Source organism: Pyrus communis, chromosome 5 (genome assembly GCF_963583255.1).
Source record: "Pyrus communis chromosome 5, drPyrComm1.1, whole genome shotgun sequence".
NCBI lineage: Eukaryota > Viridiplantae > Streptophyta > Magnoliopsida > Rosales > Rosaceae > Pyrus > Pyrus communis.
The window spans coordinates 25,492,524-25,512,900 of record NC_084807.1 but is presented as its reverse complement, the minus strand read 5'-3'; the positions used below and the strand labels follow the sequence as shown (position 1 = coordinate 25,512,900).

General features: G+C 37.4%; 4 protein-coding genes across 4 annotated transcripts; 2 read left to right on the top strand and 2 right to left on the bottom strand.

Moving 5' to 3' along the window:
* Positions 1-2,881: 2,881 nt before the first annotated feature.
* On the bottom strand, positions 2,882-5,257 carry LOC137735216 (metacaspase-1-like). Its single transcript, XM_068474621.1, has 5 exons — positions 4,723-5,257; positions 3,820-4,150; positions 3,581-3,701; positions 3,268-3,471; positions 2,882-3,072 (listed from the first exon to the last, which is right to left on the bottom strand). The coding sequence occupies exons 1-5, from the start codon at positions 5,096-5,098 to the stop codon at positions 3,013-3,015; spliced, it is 1,092 nt and encodes a 363-aa protein (XP_068330722.1). The 5' UTR covers positions 5,099-5,257; the 3' UTR covers positions 2,882-3,012.
* A 1,854-nt stretch (positions 5,258-7,111) lies between these two features.
* LOC137735101 (DUF724 domain-containing protein 3-like) lies at positions 7,112-12,081 on the top strand. The gene is made up of 7 exons (XM_068474478.1): positions 7,112-7,734; positions 8,949-9,353; positions 9,486-9,866; positions 10,431-10,494; positions 10,703-10,771; positions 10,880-11,164; positions 11,238-12,081. The coding sequence occupies exons 1-7, from the start codon at positions 7,231-7,233 to the stop codon at positions 11,951-11,953; spliced, it is 2,424 nt and encodes an 807-aa protein (XP_068330579.1). The 5' UTR covers positions 7,112-7,230; the 3' UTR covers positions 11,954-12,081.
* Positions 12,082-12,569: 488 nt separating this feature from the next.
* On the bottom strand, positions 12,570-14,463 carry LOC137733247 (putative casein kinase II subunit beta-4). The gene is made up of 5 exons (XM_068472393.1): positions 14,325-14,463; positions 13,426-13,647; positions 13,208-13,317; positions 12,904-13,069; positions 12,570-12,703 (listed from the first exon to the last, which is right to left on the bottom strand). The coding sequence occupies exons 1-5, from the start codon at positions 14,461-14,463 to the stop codon at positions 12,570-12,572; spliced, it is 771 nt and encodes a 256-aa protein (XP_068328494.1).
* Positions 14,464-16,686: 2,223 nt separating this feature from the next.
* On the top strand, positions 16,687-18,301 carry LOC137733204 (uncharacterized protein At1g28695-like). Its single transcript, XM_068472358.1, has 3 exons — positions 16,687-17,042; positions 17,140-17,520; positions 17,718-18,301. Exons 1-3 carry the CDS (start codon positions 16,905-16,907, stop codon positions 18,240-18,242), a joined length of 1,044 nt encoding a protein of 347 aa, XP_068328459.1. The 5' UTR covers positions 16,687-16,904; the 3' UTR covers positions 18,243-18,301.
* Positions 18,302-20,377: the final 2,076 nt, after the last annotated feature.

Sequence of the window (20,377 nt, the reverse complement as noted above, 5' to 3'; positions counted from 1 at the left end):
GAGCTCGAATGTCACCAGCCACTCTTGTTGGTGACTCTTTTTTGTTTTTTCTCATAAACGCAATTGTAATCATTATTTTTAAGACTGGATTTCCCATCTCCACCTCCGCCGAAGAAGGTACTTCCAAATCCGCATCTACCAACTCACTTATCATGAAAAAAAATTCTAAATTGTGATTATGCATCACAAGTTAATCAATAATCAACTAACGTATATATGTATTATGTAAGGGTAATTTTATAAGACTAAATTTTGGAAACTAAATGATATGAAAGTTGATGATTAGTTTATTACCTTTTTTTTTTTTTTTTATATCTCAAATTAGTTTATTACTTAAACGTTGATAAACGTGTTCAATCCTATTGATGACACATTATTTAGTTTACAAATTTTACCCCCAAATTTAATTTCCCTAGCATTACCTATATATAAACAAGCCAATAACAAAAGGTGTAGTATGAATAATGTTTATTTATTTATTAAAATAGACAATAATACATTAAATTAATCTAAATTATATGGAAAAATTCGAACTTTACACATTTAAATTTATCAAACGAGGAGGAAAATTTGCACTTAGATACAGATGGAAGGTCACTGAACCTGGGTATGCAATAAACAACTCCATTTAGATTCGGCAACTTCTTGACAAGGGGAATATTCACAAACAAGCAAGTACCTTAATTTTTTTTTATCACTTATTAATACGTTTAGTGGTATAAGGTTTAGTCTAGTGAAAGATAAGCTCCACCTGTGTATATTTATCTTCCGTTGTCAGTCCCTAGAGTAGATAAAGGAGGAGGGGAGTGCGTCGTAAAGTCGATAGTCGGCACTCTGTTTTTCAAGTCGAATCTCTAATTAAGCCAACCCACATTTAGTGAGATAAGACTTGCTTGTTGTTGTTAGTAATACGGTCTAATAATATTTCTCCTTATTTGTATGTGAAAAATCTTAAGTTCAAATATCATAGATGACGAATTAGTAATTAATTTACCCTTGTCCCTTATTGTAAATATATCATAAGTACCCCAACTTTTAAATAAAAATTGAAATTTAATGGACAATAAACAAACAATAGATGAACATAAAACCACGATTAATTTCGCACATCCAAGACGACAAACCGAAATGCCATGGGACGAAACGACATCATTTGCATCAATCATGCAACGCAAGAAGGTGCCAAAATTGCCAAAAGGCGCAACATTTCACATCCACGCAACAAAACTTAGACACTCCATCAACAAAATCTACAACCATTAATTCACTTCCATCTTCGTCTTCTTCTCTCATTTCCTACAACCTTGGACTTGGTTTTCAATGGCAGACATGAACTCCGACCAATCATTTCAATCACCAAACACTCTGATGCCTTCCACACCTCTCCAACTGTCCGGTTTCCCCACCGGAGACACCATCAAAGTCAGAGGCGACACCGGAAATCTGAAGTTCTCAGTACAGTTCAGTGTCCAGGAAAAACAAACTCCTGATCACGAGAATTGCAGCATCCTCAACTCTCTCGATGCAAATGCATGTTTCCCCGAAAACCATTCTGGTGCGAGTTCAAGTTTTTCTTCGTACAAGTCACCAAACGATGTTCAAGAAGTGCAAGATCATGGCAATGAAGTAACTCAGTCTTGTGACACAAGAAAGAGTGGAGAGAGTCACATTGTGACCAGGCTGAGAAGTGGGGTGATATCGCGGCCAGTGACCTATTTTCCTCGGATACCATTGTCCTCGGGTAGGAGTTTGATTAGGCGTTGTGGGAAGGAGAGGCCAAAGAAGAAAAAGTGTGACGTGTTTGAGAGAGTGCTTAGAAGGCATAGTTGCCCTATAAGGCCATGTACTTCATATGCATTTTTTGTGATGGCCGCTTGGGGTTCTGCGCAGTCCTCTTCGTTTGGTGAAAGGAGTAAGCAACTGGGTCGAATGTGGTGCCAACTCCCTCGAAACGAGAAAAAGGTTTGTGATTTCTCTCGCTATGCGATCATTTTCAATCACGAACAATTCGGTTTTCTTCTAATTAATACAAATGTAATTTTGCAGTTGTACAAGAAGATGGCGATGAAGGACAACGCAAGGTACAAGAGGCAATGCAGCCAGTTGATAGGAAAGCCGCTCGGAGCAGTGCCGAAAGGCAGCAGATGAGGATAACAGAACATGTAGAATCAAGAATAGCTTCTCGATGATTTATTATTTTGTTGGTTATTAGTAGATTTTTGTTACATTTCCGGTTTCTAATGATGATGTAACAAAATTTATGCACTACATTTTCCTTGTTAATTAAGCCTGTGATTTTCTGGTGTTGTGGAAATTGTGCATTTTCGTATACAAAACAGGAGAGCGAAAACCGATGACGAAATCAGAGGGAGAATTTCTTCTTCAGCTTAAAACATTTTACTTCATGTTAGCTGCGGTTCCTGCAGCAAAGCGAATCACCAAGGAAAGTTCAAGCAAAATATTGGAAACCAATGAAAACATTTCTTATGCCTCGAAGTATCACGTTCTTCAAATTCCCAATTTATTAAGATGCTTTTTGCTACAATACTTTTGCATCTTGTTCTTTGATTCTATTCCGTTCGAGCATACGTTGATTCAAAACTATTGACATGTCGACTTATTTGAGATGCCTCAGCTTTTGACTCCCTCTTATGAACAAAAAAACATAGGGTTTCAAATCTTAACAGGGAAAAAGACTAATGAGGTTTGAACTATCCGTCGGGAGCCTGCTTACATTGTTTACTTGGTGCAGCTTTTACATGTTCCAGGGCAAGGAAGTTTCAGATACAGATTTTATCGGTTAGGGTTTTGTTTGAAATCGGATCTACACAGCACACCTAACACCCATCGATCATCATCCAGGAACAAGGAGAACATAGGATTGGTAAACAATACATTGAACACAAGCAGATACAAAATTGGGTTTCTCCGATAATTGTACACACGAATAGTAGGCTTGGGCACGATTAATAAATGATTATGCGCAATAAATTGGAGATCCTGCACCAATAGCTACAAGAAGAAAGGCTTTTTATACACATCAAATGCTTGATTGGCAGTTAGCTGTGGTTCCTGCAGCAAAGACGGTTCAAAGGAGAGTTAAAGATGCTAACCGAAACCAGCTTAGTTGACATAACATCAAGTTAATCAAACATCTAATTTGGGATCATTTAACTGCTCACACAATTTGGCATGTCATTTCGAATCAAAATACTGCCAACAAACATCAGATTCTGTGTATGGTCAAAACTAGTGCGATAATCATACCTGTCTTAGCCCGCCAAGGCTCCCTCCTGTCAAAAGCATGGAGATAAGAGACGTCACAATACCACCTCCAACACCATTATCTGTGTTACGGATGGTAGATCGCATTGCATTCAACATGTTCCCATATGTGGTTCCATGTCCACGCTCGATGGCTTGGATGAAAGCATAAGTCATGGCACCAGTCGAAGTAATCTTGGACAAAGCCTGCACACGTGAAGCGTTAGCTTTGTTTCTTTCAACAGTCTTATGTTAGAAAAGGAGACATTGCTATTCCAGCATAAATAACAGTTTAAGATTTTGTCCAAGACTTTACTGAGGTATCGGCTGAGGTTTGATCATCGTCACAACCACTAAAGGAAATGGCCTCTCCACCGTTTGTTCCCTTCCAAACACCTGATCTAGGGCGATGATCCTCCCATACATAGTTCCCGTTTCTAGATCCACACACCAGAACGAATAAACAAATAATACATAGAGCAATGATAAGCACAAAACAGATTGCAGGAGTAACATTATGCACATAAACATAACAGAAGATCGAGCTGTAGTTACCTGTCCATCCTACAGAGATATGGTAAATCTAGCACAGTACCGCTATGACAAGCGTCTACAATTGCATGAAGCCTTGCCCCAGCAGGTAGAGGTCTGACAATTGTCGCATTGATCTCATCATCAACAATCATCCCTTGAGTCTCGAAATCCAAAGGACAAAGCGTTTCATCAAATCCATCCACCTCATCCCCAGTGTAGTTCCTCTGTTGTGATCCATGACCAGAATAATGAAACACCAAAGAATCCCCTGCTTGACAACCTTGCATAAGCCAATACATCGCCATTCTCATATTTTGCTTGGTCGGGCGCCTATAAGGATCAACTTCTTCTTCTGCAAGAAACACTCCACATAGAGATTTAGATTAAGGTCAGAAGTTTCTACATTACGGTTTTAGGAGCATTGTATCAATTACATTCTAAAGAAACCATAGTGCATTATCAAAGCAAGTTTTTACTACCATTGCACAGATACACGATTTAGATACGAAACACCAAGTAATGATTTTGAATTCTCAATTGTTATTGTTTTTATACGAGCGATATTATACTCAAACTAATCTAAAATGTGGACGGGAATTCGAGCTTGGGTGCTTAAGGGGAGCACATCCGCTCAAGCTTAATCGTACCTACCCACATAAATGGTAATTGCACAACTGTTCATACTGTAGAAAAAATACCCACTTGACAAAAAAGATCGATGCTTTAAAGCAAATTTAGAATAATTCAATGATTTGCAACTCTAATCTATGGAAGATAAGAACACAAGAACTAGTCTTTGCTGAACCATAAGCTGAAATTTAACCAAAATTAAACAGACAAATACCCATATAATTCAACTCATACGCAACATCAAAAAAGTTTTAATCTTGAAGAATCGAAGAAATGGGAAGCCCAAGAGATTACCGGTGAGCATGAGAATGGAGTACTCGGGAAAGTTGAACTTGTTGACCAGCAAGTACTTCATACACTTGGCGTCGTTAATGCAGCCCTTGAGCTCGTGCCGGGTCCGCTTATACGACACGGCGCATATCACGGCCCGCTTCCGCCCGTGCGCCGACGGCGGAGGCACCGGCGGCGCGTGGTTGTAGGAAGAAGGGGATGGAGGAGGTGCGTGGTGGTAAGATGAGGAGGAGGAGGAGGAGGAATAAGGGGGAGGAGGAAGAGCACGGGAGTCAGCGATGCGAGTGACGGCGTGACACAGGGCGCAGCGGATCGTCCGAGCGCCGGGCGGCAGCTGCAGCGGCGTGTGGCAGCTGGAACAGTCTACCAACAACAACATGGTGGAAATTGAATTGGATTGAATGGGGAGGATTGTTGTGTCGCACGGAGAATGGTGAGAGAGAGAGAGATGAGGGAGAGAGGGATTTTATTGACTTGGTGGAATGGTTGTGGAGTCGGTAGGGACTTTGGGAGGAAGGTGGCGAGAAAGTCGATGGGAAGAGAAAGAGAAGAGAACAGGGGAAGAGGAACTTGACAAATTTGAGTTAGCTTGTAATTTTCAATTACACCAATCACAATTTGCCAAATGCCAACTAATATTATGTTTTTTTTGTTAAATTATTATTATTGAGAGGAGGGAAAAGATTCGAAACTAATATTATGTTCTTAATTTGGTTTTATGTTATATTATACTCTCAATAACCAAAATGATATTAGAAATAGGGGTGTGATATCCACATACCCTATTTTACTTCTCACACACCTTTTGAATTTTCGACCGTCGGATCGGATGAATTGAAAAAAATCAACGGACATAAATTATCAAAGGATGTGTGAGAAATAAAATAAGGTCTGTGGATAGCATACGCCTAGAAATATATGTATATCGGGGAAGGTACCTTTCGGTAGGGAGGGACCGGGGGTTTCTAGATACAACTGTCTTTTTTCTTTCGTCCACGATTGTTGACGAAGAGCTAGTCTCACATAATCTTTCTTTACAAAATTACTTAATAAAAAAAAAAAGAAAAAAAGTTAGGTTGCATTTTTCATGTATATTTTGCAATGTGTCTTTTCTCCATTTTAATTTAAAAGATGGGAATTGAATATTAAAATTTAATGTTAATTTTTTTTTTCCAGTTTGTAAGTGTAGTTTTATATTTGACTTATGTGGATGACGAGTTTAATACCAACTTATTATAAAAGATGATTGAAACAATTGCTTATAGTGGAGTCTTCTGCAATATTTTTCTTTTTATGTCTTTCACTTTTCAAAATAAATAATTTTCATAAAGCAGCTATGAAGTTAGTCAAGTTAACTAAAATAGTATCATCAATTTTACATAACCAAATTGGAATCTTTCTACATATTTAGATGAATTTAATATTCGTTTATCCCATTTTTCGTAGAAAAAAGATATTTTTCATTTAGAATCTCAAATATAAAATCCCACACAATGAACAAAGAGTAGGAGATAAAGGTGACACGTTTTTATAAGAGAGTGAGACAGAAGTTAAATTCAAAATTCAAGATAACATGTCCAATTTTTGAATTATATATGCATGATGAAATTGTGTAGAATCTTCCATGATTGGATGATGGAGTGGTTTGGATGGAGTTGGGTTAGTTGGAGATTGGGACATAAAACTCTGCTTTTATTTTATTCTATTTGTGTTCATCTTTTTTTGGTAAGTAACATTGCATCGACTACTAAACTACAAAGACAAAGTTTACATCGTTTAATTTACAATGGCTAAAAACGAAATTCAACAAAACTACGAGACCTAAGAATGAAATTTGGACCTTAGAAGTTAAGACTAGTCATTACAGAGCTAACATTCACTAATTCGGTTCAGATAGTGATGAAAAAATCCACAACAAAAACGACAAAAAGATCAAAACTTTTTCTCTCCTCACAAACTCAAAATACCCCTTCACATGAGGGTCTCACGAAAATTGACAACAATTACAAGTTACAACCACTAAAATAGAAGACGAAATTGTAGCAATGGTCTTTCAATTTTGACTCAATATGGTCCCTAATCCCTACTCCTCAAAATATGAAGCTTTGATCATTTTCGTCAACTCTGTCAAAACGAGTTATGTTGAAAGAATTACTGCTATAATTAAGTTAAAGTTAAGGAACCATTGATCAAATTGAATTAAAATTAAAGAACTATTACTATAATTTTTTCAAAAAAAAAAAAACAAAATAGACATAATTCGAACTACGAGGGCAAAAACCGAACTCAACAAAATTTTGGGGGTTTGCAAATGTGAAATTTGGTCTTCAAACATATACGACCCGTCGTTTCAGCGAGCAGATAGTATTTTACGACGAAAGGATGACAACTTTTTCCCTCCCCACACGCGCAACAAAATAAAAAATATACGACCCTTGGCTGATTGATACCCTACCACCCTCTCCCACACAGTGATTATTTTCTCGGGAAAGTGACAGAAAACAAAAGAAAATGGTGGTCAAGAGAAGTCAATCATCAACCCATTTGAGCAAGGATTCAAAGGTGGAGGTTTGCAGCAATGAAGATGGCTACAAGGGTGCATGGTTCCCCGCCAAAATCATCGACCCGGACCCCCCGATTCCGGCCACGAGGAAGAAAAGGAAGAGCCTTTCCGGCTGCAGCAGCAGAAGCTCCTCCTCCGCCACCAAGGCTCTGATCCAGTACGAGACTCTGCTCTCCGACAACGACCCGGACAAGCCCCTGACGGAGCTCGTCGAGGTGGGTCTCATCCGGCCCGTGCCTCCGTCCGGCATTGACGACAGGCCCTTCGAGCCCGGTGACAAAGTCGACGCCTTTCACCTTGACGCGTGGTGGCCCGGGGTTGTGATCAAGCTCGAGGAGGATGAGTACACGGTGGGGTTTCTGGACCCGCCTGATCTGCTTGTGCTGCGGCGGTCCGATTTGCGGTCGCACTGGGATTTGACAGACGGCGTTTGGGTCGGAGCTAAGAAGCAGGTACTGGTTCTGGTTTTTTGGTAATGCATGTGGGTTTCGTTTTCTGATACATGATTTTTCAGGGTTTGTGCTTGCATTGTTTTTTTTTGTGTTTATTTATGATTTTTTTTGAAGATTTTTACCAGGGGTTTTCATGATTAAGAACATGCATGTTGTTTATTGTACATATTTGGCTCTGCCTTTTGTTGTTTTGCTTTAAAAATTCCTTTTTTTTCTTCTTTTATTGCAATTTTTTAAGAGGAGCTTGTTAAAATGGCTGTTCATGTTTTAATAATCCAAATGTTGTAGTATTGTATTCTTCTCATGAGTTCATCGGTTCTCTTGACCACTCTGTTGATGATTTACCAACCAAAGTTGTTATTTTTATTTCTTGCGGATTTGATAATAGACTCTAAGAAAAGACATGGAGTACTTAGAGCTAATGGAAGACGAGCGCAGTGACGTTCTGGGGCTCGTAGAGCGGACCCATGGGATAAGGCTTTGTTCGTGGTGGTGTTGTTTTCGCGGATTTGATAATGTGTGATGCAGACCAGTAGTTGATACTGTTTGTGATTTGTAATTTCTTCTGGGATTACTCTGATAATTTTGTGTTTCTTAAATAAGTTTTCTCCACCTTGAATGCTCGTTTTAGTGCCCAAGTTCATAGTATCTGTGGCTCAACTAAAATTGTATTTCAAGGGGCATTTGGGCTTGCTAAGTTATACGATTTTATTGTGAATCAAATCTGTTACCTTTGAATCTTTGATTCTGATGAAGTTTTACAATAAACAGATAAATTTAGTAATCTGCTTATTAGTGTCACTTACTTATAGAAAGATCCGGGGTTTTGAGCTTGCTAACAATTTATTTTTGAAGAAAATAATACGCACATTAAAACTTGAATCATAAGCGTGTGATCCCTTTTAATAATAAGTCCGTGCCATACATGGCCAAGGATGCGATAGCCGCAGCATTTAAATCTGCTGCAGTTTGCTTTTTAATGTAAATATTTATCTCTATGATCTTTCTTTCATTTTTGGTTTTTTAGAGTTTAAAGTTTTGATTTATCCATTCCTGTACGTAATTTTTGTCAATTCAAACCTTTCAACTCATATGTTGATCTCTTTTGCAATAATCTGACTTTCTTCTAATTTTGGGAGAGGATAGACATTTTGTATATACTATATATGATAGTCATTGACAGAAAACTGATATTTTTCACTATTGGTTCATAGACAATGACGGGACCAAATTTCATTCCTGGGACAGCAGTTGAAGTGAATCCCAGCAAAGTAATACCTTTTTATGCTTGGTTTCCAGCAATTTATCTTGGGCAGCTGGGGATCGACTCTTTCTTGCTTCAATATAAGATATCAAATAACCGGGATGTTAAAACTGTAGTATGTCGCCATCAGATTCGGCCTCAGCCTCCACTGTCAGATGAAAGAGATTTTAGCTTGTTGGATAAAGTGGATGCATTCCATGACATGGGTTGGTGGGTCGGAGAGATTACGAAAGTTCTTGAAGGAAACAAGTACGTGGTCACTTTAAGCTGCACAAGGCAGGAGATGGAATTCAGCGTTTCAGAATTGAGGACTCACTTAGTTTGGCATGATGAAAGATGGAGTAATGAATTTCGGGTATGTGCATTTTCCTCTTGTTTTATAAAGGGAAGGGTGGGGGGTCCTTACATGTTTCTTATGGGTATGATGGTAAACATGTTTGAAACATTCTGTGTATTGTGTGCCTAAAATTTTGGCAGTTATTTCCAGGAATCTCACTTCAGAAGGGATTCTCAAGTACCAACAAAACATTCATGTCAGAGTTCCAGAAGTGATTACGAATTACAATCATGCAAGAGTTTTGGAAACTCTGAGGTAGCTACACCACTTCGAAAGAAAACACCTTGTTCTAGGATTTCATTGAAAAATCAATCGAAGCACTTGAGTCCTTGCATGGATAAATTACCTTATGTAATGACGAAAAAGAAATCGAAAAAGTCTCAGCAACCTAAAGATGATGAAACAATTGCAAGTCCTTCCAAGAAGTTAAAAGGTGGACACTCAGAAGACTCCTTATCGTTTGAAAAATCAAATGCAAGGAGAACGCCCGCTAAAACTCAAAACAAAGAATCCCCAGTAACTGATGTCGTGGTAAGTGAACTCTCAGAAAAATGTTGTTGGTATTAAATTATTTATTCTCCTATTGCTGAGTGTTCCATTGTGGTAAACAAAATCATGATTCCAGAGTCTTCCCGTTCTAAACCTCATTAACTTGCTATATTCTATGCATTTTACTCAAGAAACCCTGTAATCACAGAGAAGTGTGTTGGTTCACTCAGTATCGGTCATCGTACTTGAGTCGGTGAGTTTTATCAGCACTACTTAAACTATTCTGACAACACTCACCAACTCAAGTGATTCCAAGAGCAAGGTTAACTAGTGCTCATTACTGGGGAAATGTCTGCATGATATTTAAAAGGAAGACAACAAAAACTAGGCATCTGTTGCCTCTTTGGTTTGCATGGCATGATAATGCCTGATGGAAATGTTCTGAGATTAAGGTTAGGTTCATATTCTCGGAGGCCTCTTTGCTTGAGTAAGCAGTCCAAGCGGCTTGCCTTCTTTTAGGTCCATTCAAGGATAATTGGGATCAAATGTTTTCATCTACATTGTTTCCTAATGGTCCTGGTTAAAATGCGTTCATTGCTCTTGCAGAAGATTGAGAAAGCGAAGGTTGGAGGACTGGACGATCAAGCATTAACTCATTATAAAAGAAAAGGTAAACCACAAAAATCTCAAATTGATATCCCATGACCTAGAGTAGGACATGATAGGAGGGGCAGACCACTGAAATTGCATCGTAAAAATATCGATCGCCCTCATAAACAGTCATATACATGATATATGTCCACACAATCAAGCAATACTTTCTTTAATGTATTCCTTTGCCTGTAGTTAGTTTGACTAACGTCAAGTTTGTGTCCTAGGTAACCCTGCTGGAACTGCCAACCAACAAAATGAGGATAATGGAAGACAGGTTGAAACTGGTGTCACAGGTGAGGTGGAGCAACACGACAATATACATTTCGTTCATGGAAAAAAAATTGAATCCATGGATTCCTTTGCCTGTAGCAAGTTTGACTAATTTCAAGATTGTGTTCTAGGTAACCCTGTGGGGACTCCCAACCAACAAAACGAGGTTAACGGAAGACAAGTTGAAACCGTTGTCACAGGTGAGGTGGATGCGGAGCAAAATAACAGTACTTATTTATGGTTTTCCTTTTGCCCTCATTTGGTAGTACTTATTTATCCTATTTATTTTTATCTTGTGTTGTCTAAAATTTCAAGTTCTCAAGATGCAGTGAGACAGGCGGAAACTGTTGATTCTCCAGTAGATTGCTCAACAAGAGAACTTAAGGTGGCTGCTGTAAAACCTATAGAGGGCTCAAGTAAGCAAATGTGAAAATTTTCAATAGTTTCCTTTGACTCTAGTTATTTTGATTTACGTCAAGCTTGTTGTAGGTAACCCTGCCGAGACTGCCAACCCACAAAATGAGGTTACAGGAACACAAGTTGAAACTGGTGTCACTGTTAACATTGAGCAACAAGACATTCCAGATTTGCCATTTGTGAAATCTTATCCGGAAATTTGGGAGAAAGTTGAATCTATGGATGCATTTAAAAGATATCCGCAAAAACCACATTTTTACCCTTTAGTTAAGTGTGGAGAGCTAAGTCGTGAATCATTAGCGGTTGCAAAGATGTTAACCTTTGCCTCTTTGGTAGAGAAGACCTCCAAGTTGAACATTGAGGATCCTGGTGACTTCTTTGATAGCATCTTTGAAGAACTAGGTGATCTGGAAACGTTTGGATTTGATGTCAAGGCAGTACGCGATCGACTGAACTCTTTGCTAGAAATGAAAGTTCAGTTGGGGCACCTTCAGGATAAGTCAAAGGAAGTTCAAATCAAGATCGCGGAGCAAACTCAAGACAGAAAGAAACATAATGAAATAATCTGTGGGGTTGCTAAGCAGATTAAGGACTTGCAGGATCAACTCGTGGTGCTGATGTCAGAGGACGCAGCCAAAGGTTCTGAAATTAGCAGGTTGCAATCCGAAGCAGACGCTATCACTGAAAGCATTCAGAGCATCCGCCGTACGACACACTGGCTGAAGCATGGTGATCCTTGTGAAAGCATTCTTTTGATTACCGCTTTGTCTACGGAAACTGAATGTTGAAAGTGATACCAAGCTAATCTGTAGTTTTTGTAACAGCTATTAGCCCTAGAAATTCTGGCACCGGGTATCTGTACTGCAATGTCATCAGCCAGTATTAGCATATATTTATAGACCGGGTTCAACCCCCACATCACTTTCTGTTGGTTTCCTGTAAAATTTTATTTTCACCTTTTTCTGGTAAATCTTTAGCCACTGGTTTCCTTTCAGCAAAATTTGAGCTTTCTTCTTTACCAAAAAAAAAAAAATTCGAGCTTTCTTGCTACCCTTGATTGATGGAGAGAAACTTGCACAACTGCGACGTCACGGTGACGGTATCCAAGCCAACCGAGTTCAGTTATGTATTTTACTTTTTTAACATGATAACGCGTGATTAGTTTGGAATACCGCGACCTTGGCTGTCTAGTTAAAACTAAAGAATAAGAACTTTTACACACAGAATTGCAGGAGTCATTGATCCACAACCTAAGGGCAAGTAAAACAAAAACTTCTATGAACAAAACTCAGTAAGTACAACGAAATGGGCCTTACAGGGAACTGCCCCTGTTTCTTTTCTTACAAGGCAACAACATTGCTTGCTTGGACCCCTTTATATTTTCTTCACCAAGAAGGGCAAGATTCATTGTTCGTTGCGGACTTTGAAGCCGTATATTCTTGGAACATTGTTCTGAATCGCCTTCTGCGGCTTAAGATGCCCGTAGGTCAAGAAGAAAAGATGAGGAAATGTGGTTCCAAAGTATGCTCCATCAATTTCTGAGATTGTTGTCAAGGCAAACATTGAAAAACTGAACTCAAAACATAATTGTAGTTGTAAAAAATTCTAGTCACCATGTATCCCATGAAATTTAACGGGTGAATCTGAGCCACTTAAAAGACGATGTATAATTATGAGACATTCATAGGTGTATAGAAGGCACTCGTCATGTCAATTACGAAGCGATACATAAGGATACCTTCTTGGTGTCTGGATTGTGGGGAATAAATGTCTTCACATTTGGGACAATAGATTTTTACAGTGCCTAATCTTGGGATGTCTGACTCACCAACAGGCAGACAACGTTGTTTATTGCAGTTCACTCTTGGACATCTGCCAAAATCATAGTTCCTGTACTTCTCCAACTGAATTGCACACTGTTAAATTAGGAAGCCTCAAATATAATGCCACAGTTCTAAACACGACCGGAGTTTCGGGGTGTGACATCTAATATTTTGAAAGAAAATAAAGCAATATTAATATGTACATTGTAAACACCTTACCATTGCAGACAATCCCTTGTTAGTTGCTATGTATCTGGCATGAATTAAACCGTAGAGCATCTCCGTCGCGGATTCGATCAGATTGTTCTGTTCCTCATCAGTTAAGCCATCTGTTGATCCCATTGGAATTTACATAAGAATTTAATAACTTCGTATTGCAATGAAAGCTGAAATCTTCATCAAAGCAATTTTGGCTGATGGACTTATCTGATTCTTACCATTAGAAGACTCAATGTCCAACATTAAATCCAGTGCATAATCATAGAATGGTACGTGGTTTCTTAAACCTGAACGGTTGAAATCATCGAGGATGTAATCATCGTCGACTTCACAGAAGAATTCATTCCCTTTCTGATTGCAGAACCATGATATCCAAGATGCATCTTCATCACCATAGCATCGAACATCTGAATCTTTGCAACTTGTATCAGCTGATTCCGCTGCACAATTGTTGTGGAGAAAACATACATTCGAAAGATTAATTGTAAACACATCAGAAAGAATGCAACCTGGAGTTATGGAATTAAATTAGAACCAAAATTGTTGAACAAAAATGAGCTAGAGATACTGCTACATAAAGCGGCAGCAGCCACGGTTTCATGGCATGGGTCACCACACCATGGCTTTTTTCACTCAGTAACCACGGCTAGCTATCGTGGTGTTTGGAAGAAGTTTGTTCCTAATTGTTCATTCCGATTCACTCAATAAAAAGTATCGCCAGACACAAAGGTAGTGGCGTTTTAAGACTTAGTGGGATAAGGCTTTGTTATTGTTGTACATGGATTTCAAACATGGATGGAAAAAGACAAATGATACTAACGCCAAACATATATAGCTTAAACCAAATTTAGAAACTCTCTAACATGAACTACTCGATCCATTCAAATGATACTAACGCAAATTCATGAAAGCAAATGCTGCGACATGTTGATATGGTTGTATTTCTCTTCCACAATTTATGTTGGAAGTTCTCTGAGTCCAAATTTCCCTTCCCATGATCGAAAACAAAAATGCCATGACATGTAAACTTTCGTTAGCCATTCGACGACGAACGTTTAATGTGGGATTATGCATGCATGCATGAACGTTGAATAATGTTTGTGGAACTGAAACTTACCCTGATCATAGAATGTATCAGTATCATCGGGATTGGCAGCAAGTGACGTAGAAGGAGCCAAAGATTTGTCTCTGAGTCGATTAGGGTTCAAAGCCGGTTCAGAACGTGATCTAATTACACCTCTCTGATCTTTAGGCATAGTAATTACTCAGTCTCTCCCTTGATCTGTCTGGACCTTGCAGCAATGTACAGTTTCGGTTTCTGTATCGACGGCGATTTCAACGTACATTGGATCTGGAAGTGTCAATCGAAGGAGAAAATAATTTTTTTTTTTAATTTTTTATTTGATGAAATACTCGATCTCTTTTTTTTGGTTTTAGGGAAAATGAAAACGTTTAGAATAATAATAAAAAAAATACTATTTTAATTTCTAAATAACTTTGTTTTAAAATTATTTATGCAATACTTGATAAACCCACTAAGGATAATTGTCACATCCCGGCCCAGGGGGACTACTTCCCGGGCCCGCTCCACCACCGTAGCACGATATTGTCTGCTTTGGGCTTACCATTCCCTCACGGTTTTGTTTTTGGGAATTCACGAGCAACTTCCCAGTGGGTCACCCATCATGAGATTGCTCTAGCCCCCTTCTCGCTTAACTTCGGAGTTCTTACGGAACCCGAAACCAGTGAGCTCCCAAAAGGCCTCGTGCTAGGTAGGGATGAAAATATACATATAAGGATCACTCCCTCCCCCCCGGGCCGGGATGTGACAATTTGGTATCAGAGTCTAACCCTGGTCGCGTGTGTGCCGATGAGGACGTCGGCCCCTAAGGGGGGTGGATTGTGACATCCCACATTGCCCAGGGGAGTGATCCTTATATGTATATTCCCATTCCTACCTAGCACGAGGCCTTTTGGGAGCTCACTGGCTTCGGGTTCCGTAGAAACTCTGAAGTTAAGCGAGAAGGGGGCTAGAGCAATCCCATGATGGGTGACTCACTGGGAAGTTGCTCGTGAGTTTCCAAAAACAAAACCGTGAGGGAATGGTAAGCCCAAAGCGGACAATATTGTGCTACGGTGGTGGAGCGGGCCCGGAAAGTGGTCCCCCCAGGCCGGGATGTGACAATAATATTGTTTGTCACTAAGTCATTTAATTATAAATAAATGATTGTTGTATTTTTAAGTAACAATTTTTGTTTTGTATTCCTTTGAACTCATATCGTCCTCCAATAAAATATAGACTCAATGTCATTAGATCATATCAGATTTATCAAGTAATGATTTTATATATAAACATGGAGATGAATATTGATATGAACTATCTCATTTTATGGTTGGTTATGCTAACTGCTAAGTTCCTAGATATATAATTTGTTTTTACTTTTCTATTCTTTATATTTCTTCCAAGTGTGGTAGTAGTTTAGAACTCTAGGAGTTAGAGAAACATAGATTTTTTTTGTTTCTATTTTAATTTGGTTAGTTTATTATTTTACTTATGTTTGATAAATATTTTTTTCTCTACTATTTATGAATTGGGATTTTAAAAATTTGTAATGGCCTTTGACTTTATATACTCAATTTTAATTGGGTGACGTCATCCACACACCCATTTTCACTCCATGTTAATTTCTATCATCTCATTTTTTTTTTTAAATTTATTCGATCTGATGTTCGAAATAAAAAGAATATATGGAAGGTAAAAAGAGTTCTATAAATCACACTAGACTTTTAATTAATTGAGCATCAAGAGGTCCAATCCACATCATGCCCATGTGAAGCAGTATGGGATCAAATCTTGTGCACCATTCTGTGTGTGACTTCTTTTGGCCTCTATCATTTGTTAATACGTGTGTAAGTTTATGATAATAAAGTTAAATAGTGGTAAGTTTTTTAAGACATGTCAATCAACGATAGATGCCACAAAGATGTCACACACAAAACAGGTGCAGAAGATTTGAACTCTAGCACTAGGTATTTGACCTTTGAGAAAGTTGGCATACAGAGAATTTTACACTATGTTTGGATAAAGGAAATAAACTTGAGATTTTGACAAAAATCATAATTTATAAATTTATTGCAAGTGACCCTTTACCACAGTGGTGGAAAGATGTTGAGCTATTGCATGACGGTGTAGGTTCAAATCCTATCGGTGACAAATCTAACAAAATCTATTTTTTGACAAAATATTTTTATTTTATTTTATAAATTTACTGAAATTGGATGGGGTAAAAAGATGGGTGTAAAGAATTAGTCCTTGCTATACCTGATACGGTAGTGTTATAGTTGGGATAAGATTAGTTGGGCGAAAGGCCCAACTTCCAGGACCAAAAACCAGAAGTTAGGTAATGCCCTTCTTTATATCTTTTTATGTGTTGATATATATTCGTGTAATTAATAGCTAAACCGTTTTCAAATTTAGCGATATCGTATTCAGAATTCAAAACAAACAGTGTATCCCCCTAATATCATTCCTAATTACAGTGAGTCGCAAAATGCGTGACTCGGTGGTTTCGTGAAATTCTTCAGTTTTATGGATGGAAGACTACAATATTCCGTGATACTGTTTAGAAATTAAGCCGTCATATAATACAAGAAGCCCCTAATCACACCTTAATTAGCTAGTCAAAGGTTCTGAGACATGGAAAGTAGACATGCTACAATATTATGCCTTCTCTTTGCTGGTTTGGTACTGGTTTTTATATTCAACCAGACCTCATATGGATCGATACCACTGTTTGTCTTCCAGTCTAGCCAATACTGTAATTCCTCTACCCAGGTAATATCAACCATCTTTTTCTACTTTTGTTTTGTTGTTTTTATTTTGCTTAATCTATAATTTTGTGGTGATTAATCTGTTCATATTAAATTTGAAGAGCAACACAAGAAATTATACAGATGCGCTTGAATCAACTTTATCCGAGGCTTCCATGGCAAACAAGACTGTGATAATTGCAATTGTAAATGAGGCCTATGTAGAAGGAGATAAGCCAATGCTTGATTTGTTTTTAGATGGTTTCTGGCTTGGAGAAGACACAAGAGGCTTGATTTCTCACCTACTTCTTGTTGCGGTCGACCAAACATCTTTCGAACGTTGTAGGTTTCTCCACCTTCACTGCTACAAACTCGAAGCAGATGATCACGCCAATTTTGAGGCTGAGAAACTCTACATGTCACAGGAATTTATTAAGATGATGTGGAGGAGAACTCTCTTCCTCAAAGATTTGCTCAAGCGGGGCTACAGTTTCGTATTCACGGTAAGCTTTCTCAACATAATTAATTTGATCATCATCGTATTGTGAATTGTTTGACATCATAACATGCCATATCCTTGTAAAAATTCAATTAGTATTATGTTGTAATTTAAATGATACCTTATTTTTGTGTTTATAGTTCTAAATTGGACTTATAATTAGCTTAAATATATATATATATATCCAATTTCCAATTCCAGGACATAGATGTGATGTGGCTAAGGAATCCATTTCCAAGGCTAAATAGCTTCAATGAGAGCATGGATCTTCAAATCAGTGCTGATAAGTTCAATGGGGATCAATGGTCCGAATCCAACCCGATCAACACAGGCTTTTACATGGTCAGATCCAACAACCGAACAATTTCGTTATTTGAAAAGTGGTACAACAGGAAGAATAACTCCACCGGAGTGAAAGAGCAGGATGTTTTAGACAGCATGATGCATGAAGGTGTTTTCATAGAATTAGGCCTCAGTGTGAAATTTTTAGACACGCTTTATTTCAGTGGCTTCTGTGAAGTCAGCAAGGACTTCAAAGCTGTCACGACGGTTCATGCCAATTGCTGCCGAACTATAAGCGCCAAGGTGGCTGATCTGACGGCGGTGATTCATGATTGGAAGAAGTTCGAGAGCTTATCGAATTCGAACCAGACATCGAGTTTGAAATGGACTAACCATGTGAACTGTGAGGGTTCCTGGAAAGATTTCAATGTGACCTTGGGCTAGCTAGTTTTGATTGACTTCTAATAACACATAGTTTAAGCTACTTAGCACTACGATTTAGTGATTTTTCTTTTTACTTGAAATATCTTAGGTTTGATTTTTGCCGAACCACAATATTGTTAGTCTGTTGTAGGCCTGACAATTCCTGACATAACCCGATAACCCGACACGACACGAAATTAACAGGTGTTCGGGTCGACACGATAACGAATTGGGTCGTTATCGGGTAAGCCGATAAGCACCTGTTAAGATAACGAGTTGATTCGGGTATACACGTGGGTAACACGATACACGATAAGCAGAATATTATTTTTATAATTTTATAACCCTAAAAAAATACTGTAATAATTATATACATTAATTTAACAATTTTATACCCCTAAAAACTATAATAAATATATATATATATATATATATATATATTAAATTAACTATAAAGTCTATAATAATTATAATAATTATACCCCCAAAATATTAACTATCTATAATAATTATATATATATATATTAAATTTTGAATTAAATTTTATAAAAACTATAATAATTATTAATTAATATGCATGATGCATGATGCATCCATTGATTTGATTCCATTGATTCCATTCCATTCCTGCCGCCCTTTTTGAAGAAAAATGGAGGGAAAATGAAAATGATAAGAAAAGTTGAAAATGAAACAAAAAAGTGAGGGAATTAGGGAAAGATGCTGGAGGGAAAAGTGAAAATTATAAGAAAAGTTGAAAAGGAAACAAAAAAGAGAGGGAAAAATGAAAATTAATAGAAGTGGTGAGAATTTATTTATTTATTTTTTTTGTAAGTTATTAACTTTTTATCACACATATGACATATCTCACTATTTTTATAATGACACACGTGATGTACTACTCCGTGTACCAGTCAATTATACGTACAAAATAAAATAGATTTAAATCTACTTAATAAATATACACACACACACACACACCATTGGAACTTGATGGGATACGAATTCTTCGAAACTAATTTTAACGATCCCAACCGTCAAACTTTTTTGTATATGCTTTGAGATCACATCAGCAAAAAATTGCAAAAAACAAATATTCAGAGATCAAGTAACGGGACAAAGTTTTTCGACGGTTATAAACGAAAAATCACGATTTAACGGTTATTTTAATTTCGATTTTGATGATTTTTTATAGCTACACTCCTTGACCCTATATGAATACAATGAATGAATTTGATCTTCAATTTAAAATATTTACACAAGTGGATACCACAAAATCTTATGTTATACTTGATGAAAGTATAAATAAACTCTAAGTGTTAGTTAATCTATTATTTTTATGGGATACGAATTCTCTTAAACTAATTTCAACGATCCCAGCCGTCAAACTTGTTTGTATATACTTTGAGATCACATTAGCAAAAAATCACAAAAAACAAACATTCAGAGATCAAGTAACGGGACAAAACTTTTCAACGGTTATAAACGAAAAATCACGATTTAACGGTTATTTTAACTCCGATTTTGATGATTTTTTTACAGCTACACTCCTTGACCCTATATGAATACAATGAATGAATTCAATCTTCAATTTAAAATATTTACACAAGCGTATACCACAAAATCTTATGTTATACTTAATGAAAGTATAAATAAACTCTAAGTGTTAGTCAATCTATCGTTTTGATGGGATACGAATTCTCCAAAACTAATTTCAACGATCCAAACCATCAAACTTGTTTGTATATGCTTGGAGATCGCTTCAGTAAAAAATCACAAAAAACAAACATTCATAGATCAAGTAACGGGACAAAACTTTTCGACGGTTATAAACGAAAAATCACGATTTAATGGTTATTTTAACTCCGATTTTGATGATTTTTTTTATAGCTACACTCCTTGACCCTATATGAATACAATGAATGAATTCGATCTTCAATTTAAAATATTTACACAAGTGGATGCCACAAAATCTTATGTTATACTTAATGAAAGTATAAATAAACTCTTAAGTGTTAGTCAATCTATCGTTTTGATGGGATACGAATTCTCCAAAACTAATTTCAACGATTCAAACCATCAAACTTATTTGTATATGCTTGGAGATCACATTAGCAAAAAATCACAAAAAACAAACATTCAGAGATCAAATAACGGAA

Coding starts and splice junctions, on each gene's coding strand:
- LOC137733247 (XM_068472393.1), bottom strand. CDS start 14,463: ATGCCTAAAGATCAGAGAGGTGTAATTAGATCACGTTCTGAACCGGCT. Junction 13,648..14,324: donor TGATACATTCTATGATCAGG/GTAAGTTTCAGT, acceptor ACAATTGTGCAG/CGGAATCAGCTGATACAAGT. Junction 12,704..12,903: donor ACAATCCAGACACCAAGAAG/GTATCCTTATGT, acceptor CAACAATCTCAG/AAATTGATGGAGCATACTTT.
- LOC137733204 (XM_068472358.1), top strand. CDS start 16,905: ATGGAAAGTAGACATGCTACAATATTATGCCTTCTCTTTGCTGGTTTG. Junction 17,043..17,139: donor ACTGTAATTCCTCTACCCAG/GTAATATCAACC, acceptor TTAAATTTGAAG/AGCAACACAAGAAATTATAC. Junction 17,521..17,717: donor GCTACAGTTTCGTATTCACG/GTAAGCTTTCTC, acceptor TTCCAATTCCAG/GACATAGATGTGATGTGGCT.
- LOC137735101 (XM_068474478.1), top strand. CDS start 7,231: ATGGTGGTCAAGAGAAGTCAATCATCAACCCATTTGAGCAAGGATTCA. Junction 9,354..9,485: donor GATGGAGTAATGAATTTCGG/GTATGTGCATTT, acceptor AGTTATTTCCAG/GAATCTCACTTCAGAAGGGA. Junction 10,772..10,879: donor GGTTGAAACTGGTGTCACAG/GTGAGGTGGAGC, acceptor ATTGTGTTCTAG/GTAACCCTGTGGGGACTCCC.
- LOC137735216 (XM_068474621.1), bottom strand. CDS start 5,098: ATGTTGTTGTTGGTAGACTGTTCCAGCTGCCACACGCCGCTGCAGCTG. Junction 4,151..4,722: donor CTCCATTCTCATGCTCACCG/GTAATCTCTTGG, acceptor TGTTTCTTGCAG/AAGAAGAAGTTGATCCTTAT. Junction 3,073..3,267: donor GCCTTGGCGGGCTAAGACAG/GTATGATTATCG, acceptor TCTTTGCTGCAG/GAACCACAGCTAACTGCCAA.